Consider the following 19,751-nt stretch of genomic DNA (forward strand, 5'->3'; position numbering starts at 1 on the left):
AACCCAAAAGGATTGTGATACTATCAATTCAAGTTTATACCAATTATAGTTATGGGCTTAGACACCTAATCCAATAGTTTTCCATTAATGTACGCGCTTTTATTTTTTTGATGCTTATGTTTTATGTTATAATGCTTAGGTACGACTTAGTGAATGGATTGCCTGCTTTGGTTCTTTTTGATCCGGGCGCAACCCGATCGTTTGTATCTCTTAAACTCAGCAAGAGATTTGGTGATGTTCCTGGGAAACTTTATTATCCATTGGAGGTGGAGATCACCAATGATCATTTAGTGAGAGTATCAAGGGTTCATCGGGGTTGTACTCTTGAGCTGTTCTGAGAGAGAGATACCCGATTGATTTGGCTTATATTCCTTTACACGAGAGCAAGGTCATTGTGGGGATGAATTGGTTGACCCTTAATGGGGTGATAATCGATTTCAAGCACAAGTTAGCTAGGTTTAAACCCCAAGTGGAGGAGAGATAGTTATTCATGGCCAAGGGGCTCAACGAGGACCAGTTCTCTCTTCAGCTAAGAGGGCTAAGATATATCTTTCGTATGGTTGTTCTGGTTTTGTAGCCTATGTGTTGGATACCCAAGAGGAGGGAAAGAAGTCGGTTGATGATGCATCAATTGTTTGGAAGTATCCTGATGTGTTCCCATAGGATTTACGGGGAGTGCCTTCAGAGAGGCAGATTGAGTTTCGTATAGATCTGTTTCGAGGTGCGGCTCCGATAGCTAAGGCACCTTACCGGTTAGCACCTACAGAGATGCAAGAGTTTTCTACACAATTATAGGAGTTGTTAGACAAGGGTTTTATCTGACCGAGTAGCTCACCCTAGGGAGCTACAATAATATTTGTCAAGTAGAATGATGGTTCCTACAGGATGTGAATCGATTACTGGGAGTTGAACGAGCTGATGATAAATATTGGTTCTCCAAGATAGATCTGCATTCGAGATATCACCAGATGAGGATTAGAAAAGAAGATATGCGGAAGACTAATTTCAAGACTCATTATGGTCATTGCGAGTTCGTAGTGCTGCCTTTTGGGCTCACCAATGCTCCAGTTGCGTTCATGGATCTCATGAACCACGTTTGTATACTGATGTTGGATCTGATGGGTTTTAGAGGTTACAAGTTCAATACCATAAGCAGAAAATAATCAAAAACAATTTCAATTTATTAGGGCACATGCAACCTAGTTTGATTTGTCTTTCAAATATTACAAAATATTATGAATGGTTAATCTACAAAACTTTTCCTATGAACAAACTAATTCATAAGACAAGAAAACTAACCTTTAAATTTGTTATTGTAAACAATCTTGAATCCTTACTTGAAAACCTTTTGTAGCAAGCGCCACAAGTGTCGTGCCTCTAATGGTTCGCACCCAAACCCTAGCAACCAAGGGGCTTAAAGAGAGAGGATAATATAAGCAAAAAATCAGAATTTCCTCTAAGGAATAAGGCATGGATGAAATTAAACCTAAATGGGGGTTTATATAGGTGTTAGGAAGGTATTGGATAAGGCAGGTATCTCCAAGATAACCCTAGTCCCTTAACTTCCTCCCAAAGGTATCCAAGGCACCCTTAGAGTCGAAGGAAACCCTAGAAACATTCTAGATTTCGCACCCCCTCTTTATGGGAGGTTCTAGAATTCCTCAATGCTCAACTATTGAACATTGTCACATTTAGTCATCCTACTTTTAATTAATTCAATTAATCCCAAAATTAATCCAATTAATTTTTTATTAATTCTTAATTAAATGATATTATTTCCAATTAATATATTATTCTCATAATATATTAACAAATTATTTATTTTGATTTCTAATTAATTTATTAACCATATAATAAATTAATAAATCAATATTCTCTCTCTAAAAGGCATCATGTTCAATTGCCAGGCTTGAGGGCAACCCACAAGGAATGTACTACTATCAATTCAAGTTTATACCAATTATAGTTATGGGCTTAGACATCTAATCCAAAAGTCTCCCACTTGGATAAGTCTAATAACTATAACTGCCAGTATAATTACCAAATTGATCATCAAATTGTAGCTACCAAAAGTCGTTGTTGAACTCTAACCCAGTCAGTAACATGTCCTAAGATAAGTGATCAAATATTCCTCCATTCTACAAGATATCGTACAGACATGATACATGGATTATAATCAATATCATTGTCCAAGTTTTCTTTCCTGATTTCTGATTTATGAAGACTGTAAACATACTACTAATTGAACACATCAAATTAGTAACGACTTCAGCAAGCACTTCAGATGTCGACATCAAACCATCGAGTGGCCCATGGATATCGCTTTTCTCGTTAGCGCAAAACGAACAAATAAACTATGACTTATATATTTGCACTATTTACTCATCAAATCATGCACAATAATGTGTTTTATAACATCAATTTACTGATGTGTTTACGCATTATCAATGCATAATTTTCTCATAAACAACAACTTATATATCTCTATTTCAAGAATATAAGATATTATTGTTTCAAAATTACACGTGATAAAATCCATGAAGTAATTCTCTGAGCGTGGGTTTATCCAATACTCAAAATCCCCATTTTCTAAGTACTCATGAACATTGCAGCAAACAATTGCTATGTCTAATATCCATAGACAATCTACAATCCAATTCATGACATTCTTAATTCGCTACTTTCTTCCAAAAGTACGATCGACTATGAAATTTTGAATAATCAAATTAATCAGGAAGTAAAACATGCAAAGTGAAACACTATAATAACCTAATTAACTATGGTCTCAAGACTATTGAATATAAATAAAACTCTTATTATTTAATCACCATATTAATTAATACTTTATTTATTGTATGATGTTTCAAGTAATTAACTAACCACATTAATTAAATATCAGTCATGACATGTTATGAACATGCATACTATGTCTCTCTATGGTCCTTCCTTTATGAACAGATCGACTGGAAACTATTCCAATGATGCTCATTTCACAATTCCAAATTCTTGTCGCTACTAGAATGTGTTAGAGTTCAACCTTAATGCATTGTCCTTCTATGATGTCGAGGCTTAAAAGTCAAAGAGACTTAACCATCGATATCATAGAATGTTTCGTTGGAACTTTGTTATTAGAAACAATTCCATGGAAATGAAGTCTCAAATTCAAGATACACTCTTTGAACACCTTCCTTGCATTAAAGTTTCCAACTTAGATGTGGATTTTAGTAAACAACTCCCATTATGGAAACACTTCCATATACCTATATAACCATCAATTCCGATTAAGAATCAACCCAATCTAAAACTTGTCACTATGGTTCTTCTAACCAATACTATACTTTCAATTGTCCATAAGCAACCAGTTCTGTTAGTATAACCATAGAATGTTCTTGACAGTTGTTCAACAACTCTAGTCATACCAAGTTCTACTACTTTTCCCCTCTCAATTCCCTAGGCATTTGGAAAAATCAGAACAAGTGAATATTATAGCATATGTAATTGATCATATATCCAAAGCATATAGGACTCGATTCATAATGTCTTACTAAATACATGATGTTTGTTCTATCTCTTCCTATAATATTTCCAAATATCAAATTTTCTATGTTGAATAATTTCAACATGACAATCATATATGTCCAAAACTAAGTTCTTTTAAACACTTTAATCTAAAATTTTATATTTGAAACAAATTATGAGTGCCCTCTCCCTTAAATCTTTCTATAGAGAAAGAATTCCCAAACTTTAAAACTTGCAAATTTGTAAACTTTGTTTCCTACAAATAGTATTCCCAACTTGCAATACTTAGCATAACAATTATGCTCACACTAGCTTTGACATGTATCTAGAAATCAACTGGACTTCTAGAAATCAATACTCTTGACTTTCTTACTGAAGTTCAGATTTCTTATATGTGATGCTCTAATAAATCTTAAACTAGACTTCTCAAGCTTATACACCTTCATTAGATAACATATGTGTATGTGTGTGTTTAGATCCTTTCAGAACTTATAGTCATATGTCCTGAAAGTTCAAATAGTTCCTTTGCATTTCTCACAATTCAATCTATTAAAAGGGATGTCGTAATCATATTACGGATTTGAGAACGCAATAAAAGCACCACAATGATGTTAAACAAATCTTTAAAATCTATTGGCGAAAGTGTTTCCTCATAATCATTCTCATCATTTAGAGTGAAACCTTTTGCCACCTAGATTTTATGGTCTACATGTTCCCATCCATGTAAATCTATCATTTCCAACCTACAATCTTAAGATAAGGTTTAGGACAAAACCAAATTCAAATTTAGCTTTCCTTTCATGGACTAAACTTTGCTTATTCTTAAATTATTGCCCTCTGGTAGCACAAGGGCCTACTAATGCTTACATGTTGTTAAGCAGTTCACCCATATTGACATTACTAGAAAATAGACCTTTAATGACACGCTTTTTACGATACGCGCTGATTAATGATACGCAAAAGGACGTGCCCTTAAAATAGTGTTATCTCTCCAAAAAAAAATTAAGGATTTACGTCACGCATTATTGCATGCCCTTAATTTAGTGTCTCAAGAAAAAAAATTAAAAACACGGAGGGCACTTTATCTTAAACGCGCGTCGTCTGTACCTGTCGCTTTATAATTTTAATGAAACGCGCTTTTAGTAGACAAGGGGGAAACGAAATCCCCAAAATTTTGAAAACCCGCCTTGTTTTTTCTATCTTCTATCTATTTTTCATCCTTGCAATTCACTCTCCCCTCTCTGATACTCTCTCCTCTAGATCTCCCTTCATTCTCTACCTCCCGTCTCATTGTAAACCTCGAAGGTGAATCGTAATTGATCTGCGAGGTCTCCTTCTTTTTCTTTTTTTTTCTCAGGTACGACATCATCCCAATCCATTAACCCCTTTCATTTTTCATTAAACAACCCTAATTGACTTGGCAAGTTCATAAACTAGATGTAGCACATTCCAAACTGGGGATTTAACCAAACCCGATAGAGCCATTCACGGAATCTTTGGATTCGGTCAACAAGGACTCTCTGTAATCGCGTAGCTTTCTTCACAAGGGATCGCTCCAGGTCTTCAATATATCAATCTACAATGGCTATTGTCAAGTTACATCGAATCAAGGTCTAGGGTTTCAAATGCTTCAAGTTCTTCCCAAATTACTTCCCCTCTCAAGACGATTTTCCTCAATTTTCTATCGAACTTGGTAGCTGTTGAATCGGTGCGTAACAGTGTCAAGAACCTACCCCGAGATCTATTGCATTTATGAATGAGGAAGATTTGGTAAGGCAACTCACTCGATATTCTACCTCTCTCGTGTTTTCAACACATAAAACACAGACAAACCTTGAAGACAAATTTCAAGCTTTTGAATAAGAATCCTCAAAAACCATCGTGATTTCAAACGAAACCCCTCACCCTAGAGTCCAGACACTTCTTCTCTGTCGATAGCACATAAAATCTAGGTTTTCTATTGTTTCTATTGACCAGAGACTTTCAATGGAGAAGACAAAATCTGGAAAGAAAGATTCAGATGCCCAAAAATTCAAGGGCATAAACAAAGCTTTTTGATGTATTGTTTCTATCTACTTTTTTTCTGTGAATTCTATGAATTAATTTTTCTTGTATGTGTTTAGCATGTCTCATATCAAGAGAAGAATTGTTGATGTGCTTCAACCTGGGGAGACAGTAAGTTTCTTGTTATGTCAAATTGTTCAATTCTCTTTTATTATTTTTCAAACTGATTGATGAAAATAATAAGTATAATATTCTTTTCAGATGTTGCAAGCTTTAAGAAGGCTGAAAGGAAATTCTAATAGAAAGGAAAAGACTTTAGCTGAAACAAAAATTGTGTCTGATCAACTAACTGAAGATGCCATGAAGCTGATGGAGGATGTTGACTACAGTTGAGATAATCTTCTTTCAACATTTTTCTTTATATTTATTATAAATTTGTGAACATTCTGATTTATGTCATAAATATTTCTGCAGATGTGTATGATGAAAAACAGGAGGTCTTTCATAGGGAAGCAGGTAATTAGCATTTCTTTATAAGTTTAATAATGAAATGATTTAAATATTAATAATACAGTATTTCTTATATTCTTAATTATTGGGAATGTTATTAGTGAAACTCTGATTTCATTTGTTTTTATAATTACAGAGGGATTTGAGAACCTAGTGCGTGCTAGAGGGGAAGGGACCTCTTCTAGTTCAGGAAACAAGCAACCTAATTCCTCTGGAATGAGTGATTCCGGTCTCAATGGAATACCTTCCGCAGATAATACTACAAACAATGAGGATGATTCCTTTGACATGTTTGCTGAAGATGATGACAAATCTACTGTTGATCCATCAGCTGGTAAGTAGACATGAAGTTTTTTCGTTTTTTTCATTCAGATGGTTTATTACAATATTGCCCCTCAATTCTGTTTTCACTTGCAGGCATTGGATCTACAGAAAACGATTATGTATTTGATGAATCCTCAGGGTATGCATCTCTTTTTGTTTTCCATTCAGATTTATATTTAGTCAAAAAGAAACAGCATCTTATTGTTTCTGTATTTTTATTTTTAATTTTTTTTACAGTTACTACTACAGCAGCAGTTTAGGATATTATTATGACCCATCTTCTGGACTGTATTGCAGTGCAGCATCTGGACAGTGGTAATATATTATATAATGTGGTCACTATTTTCAACCTGATTTAGTATTATTTGAATTATACTGATTTTGATTTGGAGATAAAATGTGGTTATATATAAAGTAATGTGTTTGTGTTTTGTATTTTCCAGGTGTTCTTGTAACCAAGAAACTGGTGCCTATGAGGAGTTTCCATCAGGGGAAGGCAATGGAAATGGAATTGCAACATAGTGGAATGGAATTGGAATCATTATTTTCAACCTGATTTAGTATTATTTGAATTATATTGATTTTGATTTGGAGATAAAATGTGGTTATATATAAAGTAATGAGTTTGTGTTTTGTATTTTCCAGGTGTTCATGTAACCAAGAAACCGGTGACTATGAGGAGTTGCCATCAGGGGAAGGCAATGGAAATGGAATTGCAACATAGTGGAATGGAATTGGAATCACAGGTTTCACATCCTGCTGTGCGTGGTACTTATGGAAGCTTCATTCAAATTTCAACATGTTTAGGGTTGATGGGAGCTCTTTTAATCGGGATTCCTGTAAAGAGCATCTCAGGCTGGTAACGAAGCTTTGTCTACCTCTGAAACTGTAATTAACATTTTAGATTTTGATTCATTTTTTGAATGTATGTCCAGGTGGCGTATCTGCTTTTGGTTATCTACAATTCCATCCACAATACTTGCTCTTGCTATGATATTCTGTGCAGAAAGTCCACATTGGCTTTACAAGGTCTATTAAGTGTCATCGTCTTCATTTCTATTTGTTGATAAAAACAAGGGCATATGAATAATGCTGAAATTTGGGTGCATAATTTGTGCATCGATCAACTAATAGAAAAAAAATTCAGCGATTATGTGTATAATTTGGGTGCAAGGAAAATTAATTTCACCAAAAGTTCGTGATCAAGAGAAGTAAAATCATCAGCAAAAAGTGTAATCAGTTCAGATTTTTATTCTGTTTGATACTTGAAAATCTACTTGTAAGTCACTTCTAAATAGTGTAATACTGTAATTTCAACTCTTTTACTGTGGCAACTTATGAACTCCATTATGTTTGACATATGATTAGAATGGCTATGGGGCGAGCTGGATGCAAAGTAAAATTGGTGATTTGGGTTCCAATACAACATTAAAGGAACATCATTTGTCATTACTATTTAAGTGTGATGGATTTGATAAAGCATCATCAAGAAAAATCAACTGGCATACCAATGATGATATTTCATTGAATTATTTTCTTGGCTTAAAAAAGATTGTTCTTAAAACTGCTCTGTGGAATGAAAAGAATCAATGTGGAATGAAACGAATCTGTTTACTGGACGTGTTGATGTGCCCTTAACAAGAAAAGGAGTAGAATAAGCAATTGAAGCTGGAAAGAGAATCAGTACAATGCCATTTGACATTGTGTACACATCAGCATTGGTTCGTTCTCAAATGACAGCAATGCTTGCCCTAACCCAACACTGCTGCCAGAAGGTATTTCTATTTTACCCTTCTGCACTTTCTCAAAATTACATGAGCAAATTAAGCAAATGGAAGTTGAAGTTGAGATGATGGTGCTAAAGAAGAGATTCACCAGGTGTATTGTGTCTCTGAAAGAACAGAAGGCAATCCCTCGCGAGGTGTATTTTGCTAAAGAAGACCTTTTGCCCAATTCATTATATTTACTAGTGATTCTTCTCGGTTAATGATATCAGGACATGAGAGAATGTTATATGTAAGAAATACTTCTGTTTCTCTCTAATGTTGAGTTATGTCATGATAATGATATATATTTCTTTTCATGTTGTTGATGTTGGAAGCCAGAATTTAAGTCATTGATTTATCCCATGTTGTAAGGAGTCAAATTCAGAATTACCACCTGCAGTCAACTGTTTTGGAAATAAGTATATATTCAATCTAGAGACACAGAGGTAATAATCAAGTAATCTAGCAAGTATATGTGTATGTATGATATTTGTAGGGCTAATCTAATGTAATTTTGTTTGTCTGTTTGAGCAGGCAACACTAGTTCATTCCAAAAGGTTAATTTTTTTGCATTCCCTAAATTTATTTTTAAATTATAAATACTTTATAATGAAATGTTGTATAATGTTTATCTGGATAAAATCCTATTTTATTACAAGAACGTACCATGGTTGCTGCTTTAGGTATGTTCACGGATCATTATTTTGAAATATTTGGTGGCAGTTTGTTTAAATGTTTGTTGCTGACACAGACAAGAGTTGAAGACATGGAAATTGAGTTATCGGATAATAAGGGCATAAGATTGTCCCATTGTTCAAATACATTGAGAAAATAAGAACAACGACCATACAAATAAACAAGGAAATCAAGGTGTGATTCATCTTTTTTATGTATATAAATAATAATAATACCATGAATAGACATTAAATTAAAAAAGGTCAATGTTGAGTGCTTTTAGCCAGCTGGCAGTTGCAACACTATTAGGCCCTGAAAAGGAGAGAGAAATCAACTGGTACTTACAGCCTGGACATAAGGAGAAGCTGATTAGATAGTTGACACCAATTATTCACAAGATTTCAGATATTGTTTTACGTTGTGCTATTAGTGTAAGTAAAATTAATCCCTTTCATATTAGTCAATGTACTCATGCAAAATGCTTGGTCCATAAACATTACAGCCATAGGGCTATCACCTAAGGATTAGATACAAGTTCCACCAGCATGAATTTTTCCTCTTCTATTTTATAAATTATCATCATCACTCAATCACGATGGTGAAGCATGAGCTTGTATAACATCATACCTTATTCGGTCATGGCTTGCATCCATACATTGCAAGAGCAAGAACTAGGTCTAGGTTATGCATATACAATGTATTCTTAAAACATCTAACTAGTGATGTGCATGTTATTTTTAGGTCTGTAATGCAGGCAGAGGAAGGAACATCAAACTTTTGAGGTACAACAGTTTTGCCCACTATGTCCCTTCTTTAAAAAAAATTGTTACGGGCACCAAAAGAGTTGGGTTTTGGGATATGAGAGATCAGTTAAAGTTGTTGAAGAATTCAAGAATTTTGCAGTAGAAGGCAATGTATATGAAACCATATGTTCCAAGATTGCCCCTTCCATATTTGGCCATGAATATGTAAAAAAAGTTGTGGCATGTCTCCTGTTTGGAGGATCAAGGAAGGTATAATGCCAACTTTACCATTGAATATTGTTGTCTGTACTTAATCATTTAGGAGCTCATTTCCTCTATTTCTACAAACTTTACCTGATGGTGTAAGATTGAGGGGTGATATTAATGATTTGCTCTTGGGAGACCAGAAGACAGGTTGGATTAAAAATTAAACAAGGTATCTCTTAATAGCAATGTAATAATAGGTTAGATAGTTAGGGATTGTATTTTTTGTATATGATTATTTGTATGACATTAAATTTTATGCAATGGATTGTATTTTTTGTATATGATATTTTATTTTCTATTATGAGACATTAAATACAAATTTAATTTGAAAATTAGTAAATCTATAAATAATATTTTTTTAAACATTTAAAATTATGATACTCAAAAATGTGTGTCATCTTCATTTATGACATGACCTTTTTTGATAGGGGCTTTCTTAATACGCATTACGTGTCATTAAAACGCGCGTCGTAAGGTTACGACACGCGAATGCATGTCATATTTCTTTATGACAGGGCCTTTCTTGATACGCACTGCGTGTCGTAAATGCGCGCCGTAATCGCGCGTCGTAAATACGCGTCGTCTCTCTTTATGACAGGGTCTTCCTTGACGCGCATTTGTGTGTCGTCTGAGCCCTTTACGATGCGCTGCATCGTAAAAGGCTGTTTTTCTAGTAGTGTGATCGGTGTACTTTCACTAACCAACGTGCTCTGCCTTTTGCAGTAAAATGAGAACCATAGAACTCATAATGTAACACCGTAAATTTCAAAACAAATTTTCATTTAAATATAATGGTTTAATTCTTAAAAACACTTTTCTTAAAATCTCATTCATAATCAGATTACAAAACATAACTCCATTTTCACTTGCATAATAAACCAGGATCCTCAAAATATGACTCTTTCGCTGGTGTGTACAATCAAGCCGGTGCCGTCTCGTGATCCTGAGAGAAACCTGAAACACATAACACAAAACACTGTAAGCACGAAGCTTAGTGAGTTCCCCAAAATACCACATATAACACATATTAGCCAGTCGAGGCTATAACTCTGTGGGTCTGTGCACCCAAACTCTGTGAACCCTCAGGTTCTAACTTTGGGAACCTTCCGGTTCTAACTCTGTAAACATGCACAGCATAAATCACATAGAAATAATGCAGTACAACACATAGCATACAAATACTCTGTCACATAACTCTGGTTACCTACTCAAGGTAAAGTATAGTGAGAAGACTCACCTCACGTATCTCGGTAATTTGTAAATCCCTGAAATCACTAGTGCTCGATCTCCCGAGCTATAGTCCTCCTATAACACAATACATCTCTAATTAACACTTTCCCAACTAAGGTTGACTAACTCTATCGAGTCCACACTGGTCAACTCTAGTCAATGGTCAATGGTCAACCCCAACTCGCCGAGTCTGGGGTGGACTCGCCGAGTCCCTACGAGGACCCCACTTCCTCTGAGTCCCTTCCGACTCACTGAGTCACTCACCCAACTCGGTTACTCAACCCCTAGTTCTAAATCTATGAACAACCCGCACCAACTTGTCGAGTCTGCCAATAGACTCGGCGAGTGCATTCCATGCATAATCCCAAACGACCTTCTAAGGTCAGATCTGTTCCACTAACTCATAGATCCAGTCCTTCCAAGCTTATTTATCACGTAAAGTCGTTATCTTGATATACATACAACATCTATATGACCATATATGATGATTTAGCCCCAAATACCACAACTCAAGGTCATAACCTCCATTGCTCTTTATAAAGCCTTATGAGTGAGGCTCTCTGGACCTCTATGGATCCAGATCCAAAGCCTCATCACTAGAAAGGGACTATTTGGGCATCAAATCAACCCAACAAAGGCCACAAGAAACCCTAAATCCAAATATACTTCATAAAACAGAAGATGAGTCGAATTAATACCTCAAGTGCGATGATCTAAGCTTCAAATCCACAGTATAGCAACCTCCGTTGCTTCCTCTTGGTTAGGACCTCCTTCTTCTTGCTAAACAACACCAAAAAGGTCAAGAATGGCTTCCTTTCTCTCTCAAAACGCTCAAGCACTCTAGGGTTTCTCTCTATGGACTAGTGTGCACAAATGACGGCCATAAGGCCCTTTAAATAGGCCCCAAACCCGAGAAATTAGGGTTTCATTAAACAGTACTGACTCGCTGAGTCCACCAATGCGACTCGTCGAGTCCGGTCATTAATCCAGATGAGAAATCGCATCTCTACTCGGCGAGTCTACGCACCAACTCGCCGAGTTCCTCTTCAAAACTCAAAATAAAAAGAATAAATATAATACCTGAAATTCCGGATGTTACACATAACCATTGCCAACCTAACCGGAAAGTGCACAGAAATAAGAATGTGTCAACTTAACAATATAAGTTATCAACCTCAGGTCGTGTGCTAGTGATAACTAAATGCTTTATTGTTGGTTGACTTCTAAAACTCCTCAAGATCATTAAGACTCCCACTAACTTCTTTAGATATAAGTTTTTCTCTCAAGGAACATTCCTTGACAAGCTAAAACTAATATTCAAAAGTTAGTGTGGATTCCCAACAAGAAACACTTCATGGAATTGGCCTTAGTTCATCCTTTATTTTAACCAAAACATCACAACTTCCAATTCCAAATGTGCTAGAGTAAGAAAACATTATTACTCCATATTTCATAAGGTGTAATAAACCTACTTAGTATGAAATAAGTTTCAAGATACGATTCGAAGTAGCTAGAGCATCGCTCTTGATTGAACCGTTTCAACAACATTTGATTCCTCTTCTTATTCATACAATTGCACTAATATGTTCTCTAATGATCAATTACGGTATAGTTCCATAATCATTAAGATGATCATAAAACATGATACCAACGTGCTCCCCTTTCCATTCATATTAGAGAACCTTTTATCTTTCTGCCTAATAGATTCTTCTTATTCATTCTAGTACTCTCTGAAAACTTTTCCAAAATATCAAAATAATGCTTAATCTTATAAGCACAAGCACATTTACTAAAGCATCAGTAAATCGTGACGAATAGAGGTTCTCATCCTTTGTGGTAGATTTGCATAGTCCATATCAATGAACCAGATCCATTAGTCCTTCACTTTGACTCACATAAAACATGTGATAAATGAATTAGTCATAATCTTCCAATGATCAAGATTCTCATACATCACACAATTCGAATTGTATGACTCCAAGTTTCCATCCAATTGGAACTTGGGTGATGAGAATTCTTTATCACTTAGTCAATTATCACATTTTCCACAAGTGAAATAAGAATCAAATCCACAATTAATATTGCTAATAATAGAAATGTAACCAACACTTTCATAGAATCCATTGCAAGGAAATATAAAGTAAACCAACTATATAAACCAAAACTTCACTTTCATAGATTATAAACAAAAAATTAGAACTTGTCCTTACAATGCATAAATGAAAACAATGTATCTAGACACTTCCTAAGCAATCTCTTAAATTATCATAACTCCTAAGTAGTAGCTTCCAAATTATGATCATCGAACCATGTGACTAAAATCCATCTCTTACGATCAGAATTAGCTCACTCTTCTTAAGCTTCATTCTTTCTCTTAGATCCAATAATACCATCAAAATGTGATCATCACATCATGTATTAGGAGTCTATGAATAGGAACTTATTAAGATAATGGATGTACATGAAGTAGAGTCATACGATTTGACTTTACCATCTCTAAGATCCTTCATGTAGTTTGGGAAGCTTCGTAACCAATGTCCCTTCAATTGGCAATAGAAACATATGGACTCTTTAGGACTATCACATGGAACTATCTTAGAACTAGCCTTTCTCTTTACTATAAGATCAAATGGTTTGACCTTAGTTGATCCCTTGCCATTGGGAAGAGAAATCTTTTCTGGACAACTATTGTCTATGTCCATGGAAATTTGGAATTTTATCATTTAAACACTTTTACTTCACTTAAGCTCTTAAGAATTTTTCTGCTTCAGCAACAATCAACATATGTTTTAGATTAATTAAGGACACGTCATGGTCGCTCATATAAAATTCCTCAACAAACTGACTATATGACTTAGGAAGCGAAAGTAGAACCAAATCAATGATATACTTCCTTCGGAAAACGACACCCAATCTATCCAATTTGTCAATGCACGATTTCATTTTCACAACATGCGTACACACGGAATTTCCATATCGATGCTTACTTTCCAATAGGGCTTGAACAGTTTTGTATCTTTCAACTCATGTTGTAAGGAGAGTCAATGGGGAAGGAGAAGGAAGAGTTGGAGAAGCATGATATCCATTTCTACCATTGCTTGAAGAAGGTAACATACTTTCACATTGACGATAATGTAAAAGATCATCTTCTGAAGGTAGAGAAAGACCATTAGTTTCTTGACTTGACATCTATAAAGGGATAAAAGAGAATTCAAGTTAGTTGATTTTTAATCCTTAATTATTAACCCATAAATTTGAATTACGGCTAGGATCCATATTTTCGATTCAAACTTTGAAGAGGGATGCCGTAATCAAATTCAAATCTATTTTAGATAAGTAAGGATTTTACCAATTTCAATATTATAAAACACCTAGATCTTTTGAGATTCATTGAATCTAATCAATGGCATGTTTAATCTCGATTATGCTCTCACTTTTTTTACTAGGATGCCAAGGATCATAAACGACATGTGAATAACCATGCATATTAACTTGGTACTCTCGATGTCATTTATTATCTCGTTTTAATGTGCTGATTAACCACACACGCTCTATTAATCAATGATAATTTTCAACACACCTATTACCACCCTTTATTTGTCCCCCACTAGTGTGTCGGTTAACCATGCACTCTCCACTAACGACTCATAAAGTGTAATGTGCAATTTCATTGATTAGCATACAAATTCAAATTTTCCTAAAGTAACTAAGAGTGGGATTTTTGAAAATAGTTTAGTTACTTTATATCATTAGACTTTTAATGAGGTTATGTCTTATCAAATCCATTCAGCTAACGACCCTCCACTACACAGGAGAGCCGTGGGTGAGAGAGAACACCCATTCAACGGCCATTTTATAGGACGCTTCCTTATACCCTCTTTATAGCATGATTTCGTGAATGAGGTGTACTAGCGATTTGACGGACTTTTCTTATACATATAATGTATATTAAACTTTTAATTATATACTTGTTATAAGGTGTATTTTAAAACATTTTAAAATCACAAGGATTTAGTCTTTTAATAAATTAAACTTTTAATTTAATTATATTTAAACCTTTTATGGACTTATTAATTATCTTTTAATCAATTACCTAATTAAATTATTAATAAGATCCATAACGATGTATTTTAAACTTTTCAAAATACTATGGTTTATAATAAATTTCAAAATTAAAATAATTTAAATTTAAGATAAACCAAATATTTAATTATTAAGTTCCATTAATATCCAATTAATTATTTAAGCACTTAAAAAAACAGTTATATTAATCACAAAATAATTAATTATGTCAAAAACCAAACTCTTTAATTATAGGCTTTTAATTTATCATGCTGGATATACCAAAATCGGATTTGGGGATAAAATATGGCAAGAATTTATCAATTAAAAGTTGTTAAGACAGATTTGGTCAAGATTTTTGGATCTGGTCGAGTTCACGTCGTGAGTTGTGATTAAACCTAAACTGTTTTTTTTTTATTCACCAATATGTAAATACAAGAAAGACAACCTTAGGGTCTGATATCATTGATGGATTTTAAAGGTTCCAAGTTCAACACCATAAGCGAAAAATAATCAAAAACAATTTCAATTAATTAGGGCACATGCAACCTAGTTTGATCTATGTCTTGCAAATATAGTAACATACTATGAATGGCTAATCTATAAAACTTTTCCTACGAACAAACTAATTCATAAGACAAGAAAACTAACATTTAAGATTGATATTGTAACTAATCTTGAATCCTTACTTGAAAACCTTTGGTAGCAAGCATCACAAGTGTCGTGCCTCCAATGGTTCACACACAAACCCTAGCAACCAAGGGACTTGAAGAGAGAGAGAAGAATAGAAGCAAAAATCAGAATTTCTTCTAAGGGATAAGACATGGATGAAATTAAACCCAAAGAGGGGTTTATATAGGAGTTAGAAAGGTATTGGATAAGGTAGTTATCTCCAACATAACCCTAATCCCTTAACTTCCTCCCTAAGGCATCCAAGGCACCGTTAAATCCCAAGGAAACCCTAGAAACATTCTAGATTTCATTCCCCCTCTTTCTGAGAGGTTCTAGAATTCCTCAATGCTCAACTATTGAACATTGTCACCTTTATTCCTCCTACTTTTAATTAATCCAATTAATTTCTTATTAATTCTTAATTAAATGATAATGTTTCCAATTAATATATTATTCTCATAATATATTAACAAATTATTATTTTGATTTCTAATTAATTTATTAACCATATAATAAATTAATGAATCAATATTCTCTCTCTAAAAGCCATCATATTCAATTGCCAGGTTTGAGGGCAACCCAAAAGGAATGTGCTACTATCAATTAAAGTTTATACCAGTTATAGTTATGGGCTTAGACACCTAATCCAACAGGATCGGTATGTCATTGTATTTATTGATGGTATTCGGGTCTATTCTAAGACCAAGGAGCAGCATGAGGATCATCTGTGAGAGGTTTTGGAGACTCTGAGGAGAGAGCTTTTATGTCAAGTTCTCCAAGTGCAAGTTTTAGTTATGTGAGGTGTAGTCTTTTCGGCACCTTGTCAATGAGAGGGGATAATGGTTGACCTAGCCAAGATCAAGGTTGTGATGTAGTGAGAGGTTCTAAAGTCTCCATATGAGATTTGGAGTTTGTTGGGTTTAGCAGGATATTATTGGAGGTTCATTGAGAATTTCTCTAGGATTGCTTTTTCGATAACCAAGTTAACGAAGAAGACAGTTACTTTCCCCTGGGGGCCTGAGCAGCAGGCAGCTTTTGAATCCGTGAGTCAAAGATTATGTGAGGCTCCGATCTTGACTCTTCCCGAGGGTGTTCAAGACTTTGTGGTTTATGGTGATACATCGATAATGGGATTAGGTGCAATGCTTATGCAGTAGGGCCATGTGATCACCTATGCATTGAGGTAGCTAGAGCCTTATGAGGCGAATTACCCTATACATAATCTAGATCTATGGAGGTGGTTTTCGCCCTTAATATTTTGCATCATTACCTCTATGGGGCATGTCATACCTTCTATAAGGATCATAAGAGTTTGAGGTACGTGATGGATTAGCCAAATCTGAATATGAGACAGCACAGGTGGTTTGATGTAGTGAAGGATTACGACTGCGAGATTTTATACCACCCTGGGAAGGCCAATGTGGTGGCAGATGCGTTGAGTTGTAAGGTGACTAGCTCGCATATCCAGAATTTATTTCTGAGGATGACAATGATTAACCACTCTTGGAGCAGATTTGTGGGGTCCAAGTTGAGGCTACGAAAAAGGAGCACTGGAAGAGTGAACCCATAATGGGTCAGGTGTCCTCTTCTGAGTATGATAACCAGGGATTTTTGACCCTACATTGGAGGGTTTGGGTTCTGTATTTGGGAATTGCTCGTCAGATTTGATGATGAGGCGCATAAGTCAAAGTTTTTTATTCATCCGAGTGCAGATAATATGTATAGAGACCTCCGACTTGATTATTGGTGGCTCTTCATGAAGCGGGATATGGCATGGTATGTGGAGAGGTCCCTAACTTGTAAGAAATTCAAGGCTGAGCATCAGCGACCTCATGGTAAGATGGAGCCGCTAGGTATCCCCGTCTGGAAATGGAAAGAGAACAAAATGGATTTTATCATATAGCTACCGTGGATAGAGCGCGGGGTGGATTCGCTTTAAGTCGTCGTGGATCCATTGACCAAGAGTGCGTATTTATTCCTATTTAGGAGAGCATCTCTACAACGAAATTGGCAGGTGTATATATCTGTGAGGTGGTGGCATGACATGGGGTCCCCATCTCAGTTGTTTTGGATTGGGTTGTTCGGTTCACATCCAGGTTCTGGAAGAGATTTCTTGAGGATTTGGGCACTCGTCTGCACTTCAACATTACTATTCATCGGGATACTAATGGACAGAGTGAACAGACCATCCAGACTTTGAAGGATATGCTTCAGTCATGTGTGTTGAATATTGGCAGTAGCTAGGATACATATCTCCATTTGGCTAAGTTTTCTTACAACAACAGCTATCACGCTAGTAGTGATCAACCTCCTTTTGAGATGCTCTACGGTAGGGGTGTTAACGGGGCGGTTCGGTTCGGATAGTAATAAAATTATGAACCATGACCACGGGGCGGGTATCTCATGTGTACTAACCGAAACCGAACCGAATTGGCCAAAAAACCGAACCGAACCGAACCGTGTGAAGGCGGGTAACCACGGTTCGGTTCACGGATACCCGCTAAATAAAAAAATCAAATTTAATCAAAACGATAAACTCTATTTCGACCATTTTTTTTCAAAAGGAAAATATAAAGTTCAAATGTCATTTATTAAATTTATATAATAAATATAATAATAAAATTAATAAGGAAAAAAAATGAATGTAGAACGTGAAACTGAAAATTGCCAATTAAATTTTGTTTTGGCCACTGCGCAGTATCACAGGATCATTCCAAACAATGTTGATTAGTATTTCATTTACTTATATATATATATATATATATATATATATATATATATATATATATATATATATATATATATGTATATATATATATATACACACACACACACACGCCGGTTCGGTTCGGGTATCCACGGATATCTAAATATTGAAACCGAAACCAACCCGTAGAGAGTCGGTTTTTACGGTTTCGGTTTTTTCGGTTTCGGATTGACCGGATCGGATCGGTTTTTCAGTTTTGCGGTTTTTTTGCACACCCCTACTCTACGGGAGGAAGTGTTGGACCCCGATTTATTAGGGCGAGGTTGGTCAGCGAGTCATAGGTAGCACGCAGGCGGTGCACCGGCCTACCAAGTTGATCTAGTAGGTGTGTGGGAGATTGCATACTATGCAGAGTCGACAAAAGAGTTATGTAGATAGGCATCGATCCAATTTGGAGCTTCAAGTCGGAGATATGGTACTCCTAAAGTTGTCACCTTGGAAAGGTGTCATCTGGTTCATGAAGTGGGGCAAGTTGGGCCCCAGATATATTATCCTTTCAGGGTTATTTCCCGGGTGGCCAGAGTTGCCCGAGGAGCTCAATAAGATTCACAACACTTTTCACATCTCTCGGTTATGGAAGTGTTTGGTTGATGATTCTATAGTGGTGCCATCTAGAGGATATTCAAACGTATAAGTGCCTAAACTACAGAGAAAGACCAGTTGTGATCCTCGATAAGAAGTCCAAGACCCTAAGACACAAGGTGGTGAACATGGTGAAGTTACAATGGCAGAACTAGAAGGGTTCTAAGTGGACGTGGGTGACTGAGGATGAAATGAGGGAGAATTATCAAGAATTATTTGTAGCAATGAAATTTTAGGACGAATTTTGATTCAAGTGAGGAAGAATTGTAACACCTACTTCAGGTATGAACTAATCCATCATATTGTAAGTCTTCATTCTAGTTGGAAATAGTGTGATGGATCCTCACCAGAGCGTGGAAATGTTTTCTAGTTTGCAAGATTTAAAGGACTTGCCACAACGTGGCCATATAGGCCACGGCATGGCAGCTGATTTTGATGAAACCCCAATTTTCTGGATTTGCACCCTATTTGAATGAATGGGGGGCTAGGGTTTATTCACCCTCATCCTCCATCACTCTCAAACCCTCAGAACCCCTAAACTTTATCTTTTGAAGCCTTTGGAGCTCATTTGCAAGTTTTTGGTGATTTCGAAGGATGTAAAGGAAGATTTTGTGCAAGAGATCAGCAAGC

The 19,751-nt window shown here is 35.6% G+C and overlaps 1 protein-coding gene across 1 annotated transcript; it reads left to right on the forward strand.

Moving 5' to 3' along the window:
- The first annotated feature begins 4,989 nt into the window (after positions 1-4,989).
- On the forward strand, positions 4,990-10,059 carry LOC145001520 (uncharacterized). Its single transcript, XM_078960892.1, has 17 exons — positions 4,990-5,289; positions 5,643-5,694; positions 5,785-5,911; positions 5,998-6,039; positions 6,170-6,367; positions 6,451-6,496; positions 6,595-6,672; positions 6,801-6,917; positions 7,003-7,216; positions 7,293-7,636; positions 7,726-8,132; positions 8,236-8,373; positions 8,463-8,569; positions 8,658-8,680; positions 8,875-8,993; positions 9,082-9,229; positions 9,540-10,059. Exons 1-8 carry the CDS (start codon positions 5,276-5,278, stop codon positions 6,877-6,879), a joined length of 636 nt encoding a protein of 211 aa, XP_078817018.1. The 5' UTR covers positions 4,990-5,275; the 3' UTR covers positions 6,880-6,917; positions 7,003-7,216; positions 7,293-7,636; positions 7,726-8,132; positions 8,236-8,373; positions 8,463-8,569; positions 8,658-8,680; positions 8,875-8,993; positions 9,082-9,229; positions 9,540-10,059.
- The last annotated feature ends 9,692 nt before the right edge of the window (positions 10,060-19,751 follow it).

The sequence above is a fragment of the Lactuca saligna genome, chromosome 6 (assembly GCF_052625555.1).
Source record: "Lactuca saligna cultivar CGN05327 chromosome 6, ASM5262555v1, whole genome shotgun sequence".
In the NCBI taxonomy this organism is placed as follows: domain Eukaryota; kingdom Viridiplantae; phylum Streptophyta; class Magnoliopsida; order Asterales; family Asteraceae; genus Lactuca; species Lactuca saligna.

Excerpts from the sequence above, each read along its gene's own strand:
- LOC145001520 (XM_078960892.1), top strand. Across the intron at positions 6,497-6,594 it reads GTATTTGATGAATCCTCAGG|TTACTACTACAGCAGCAGTT; the intron begins GTATGCATCTCT and ends TTTTTTTTACAG. Across the intron at positions 6,673-6,800 it reads AGTGCAGCATCTGGACAGTG|GTGTTCTTGTAACCAAGAAA; the intron begins GTAATATATTAT and ends TGTATTTTCCAG.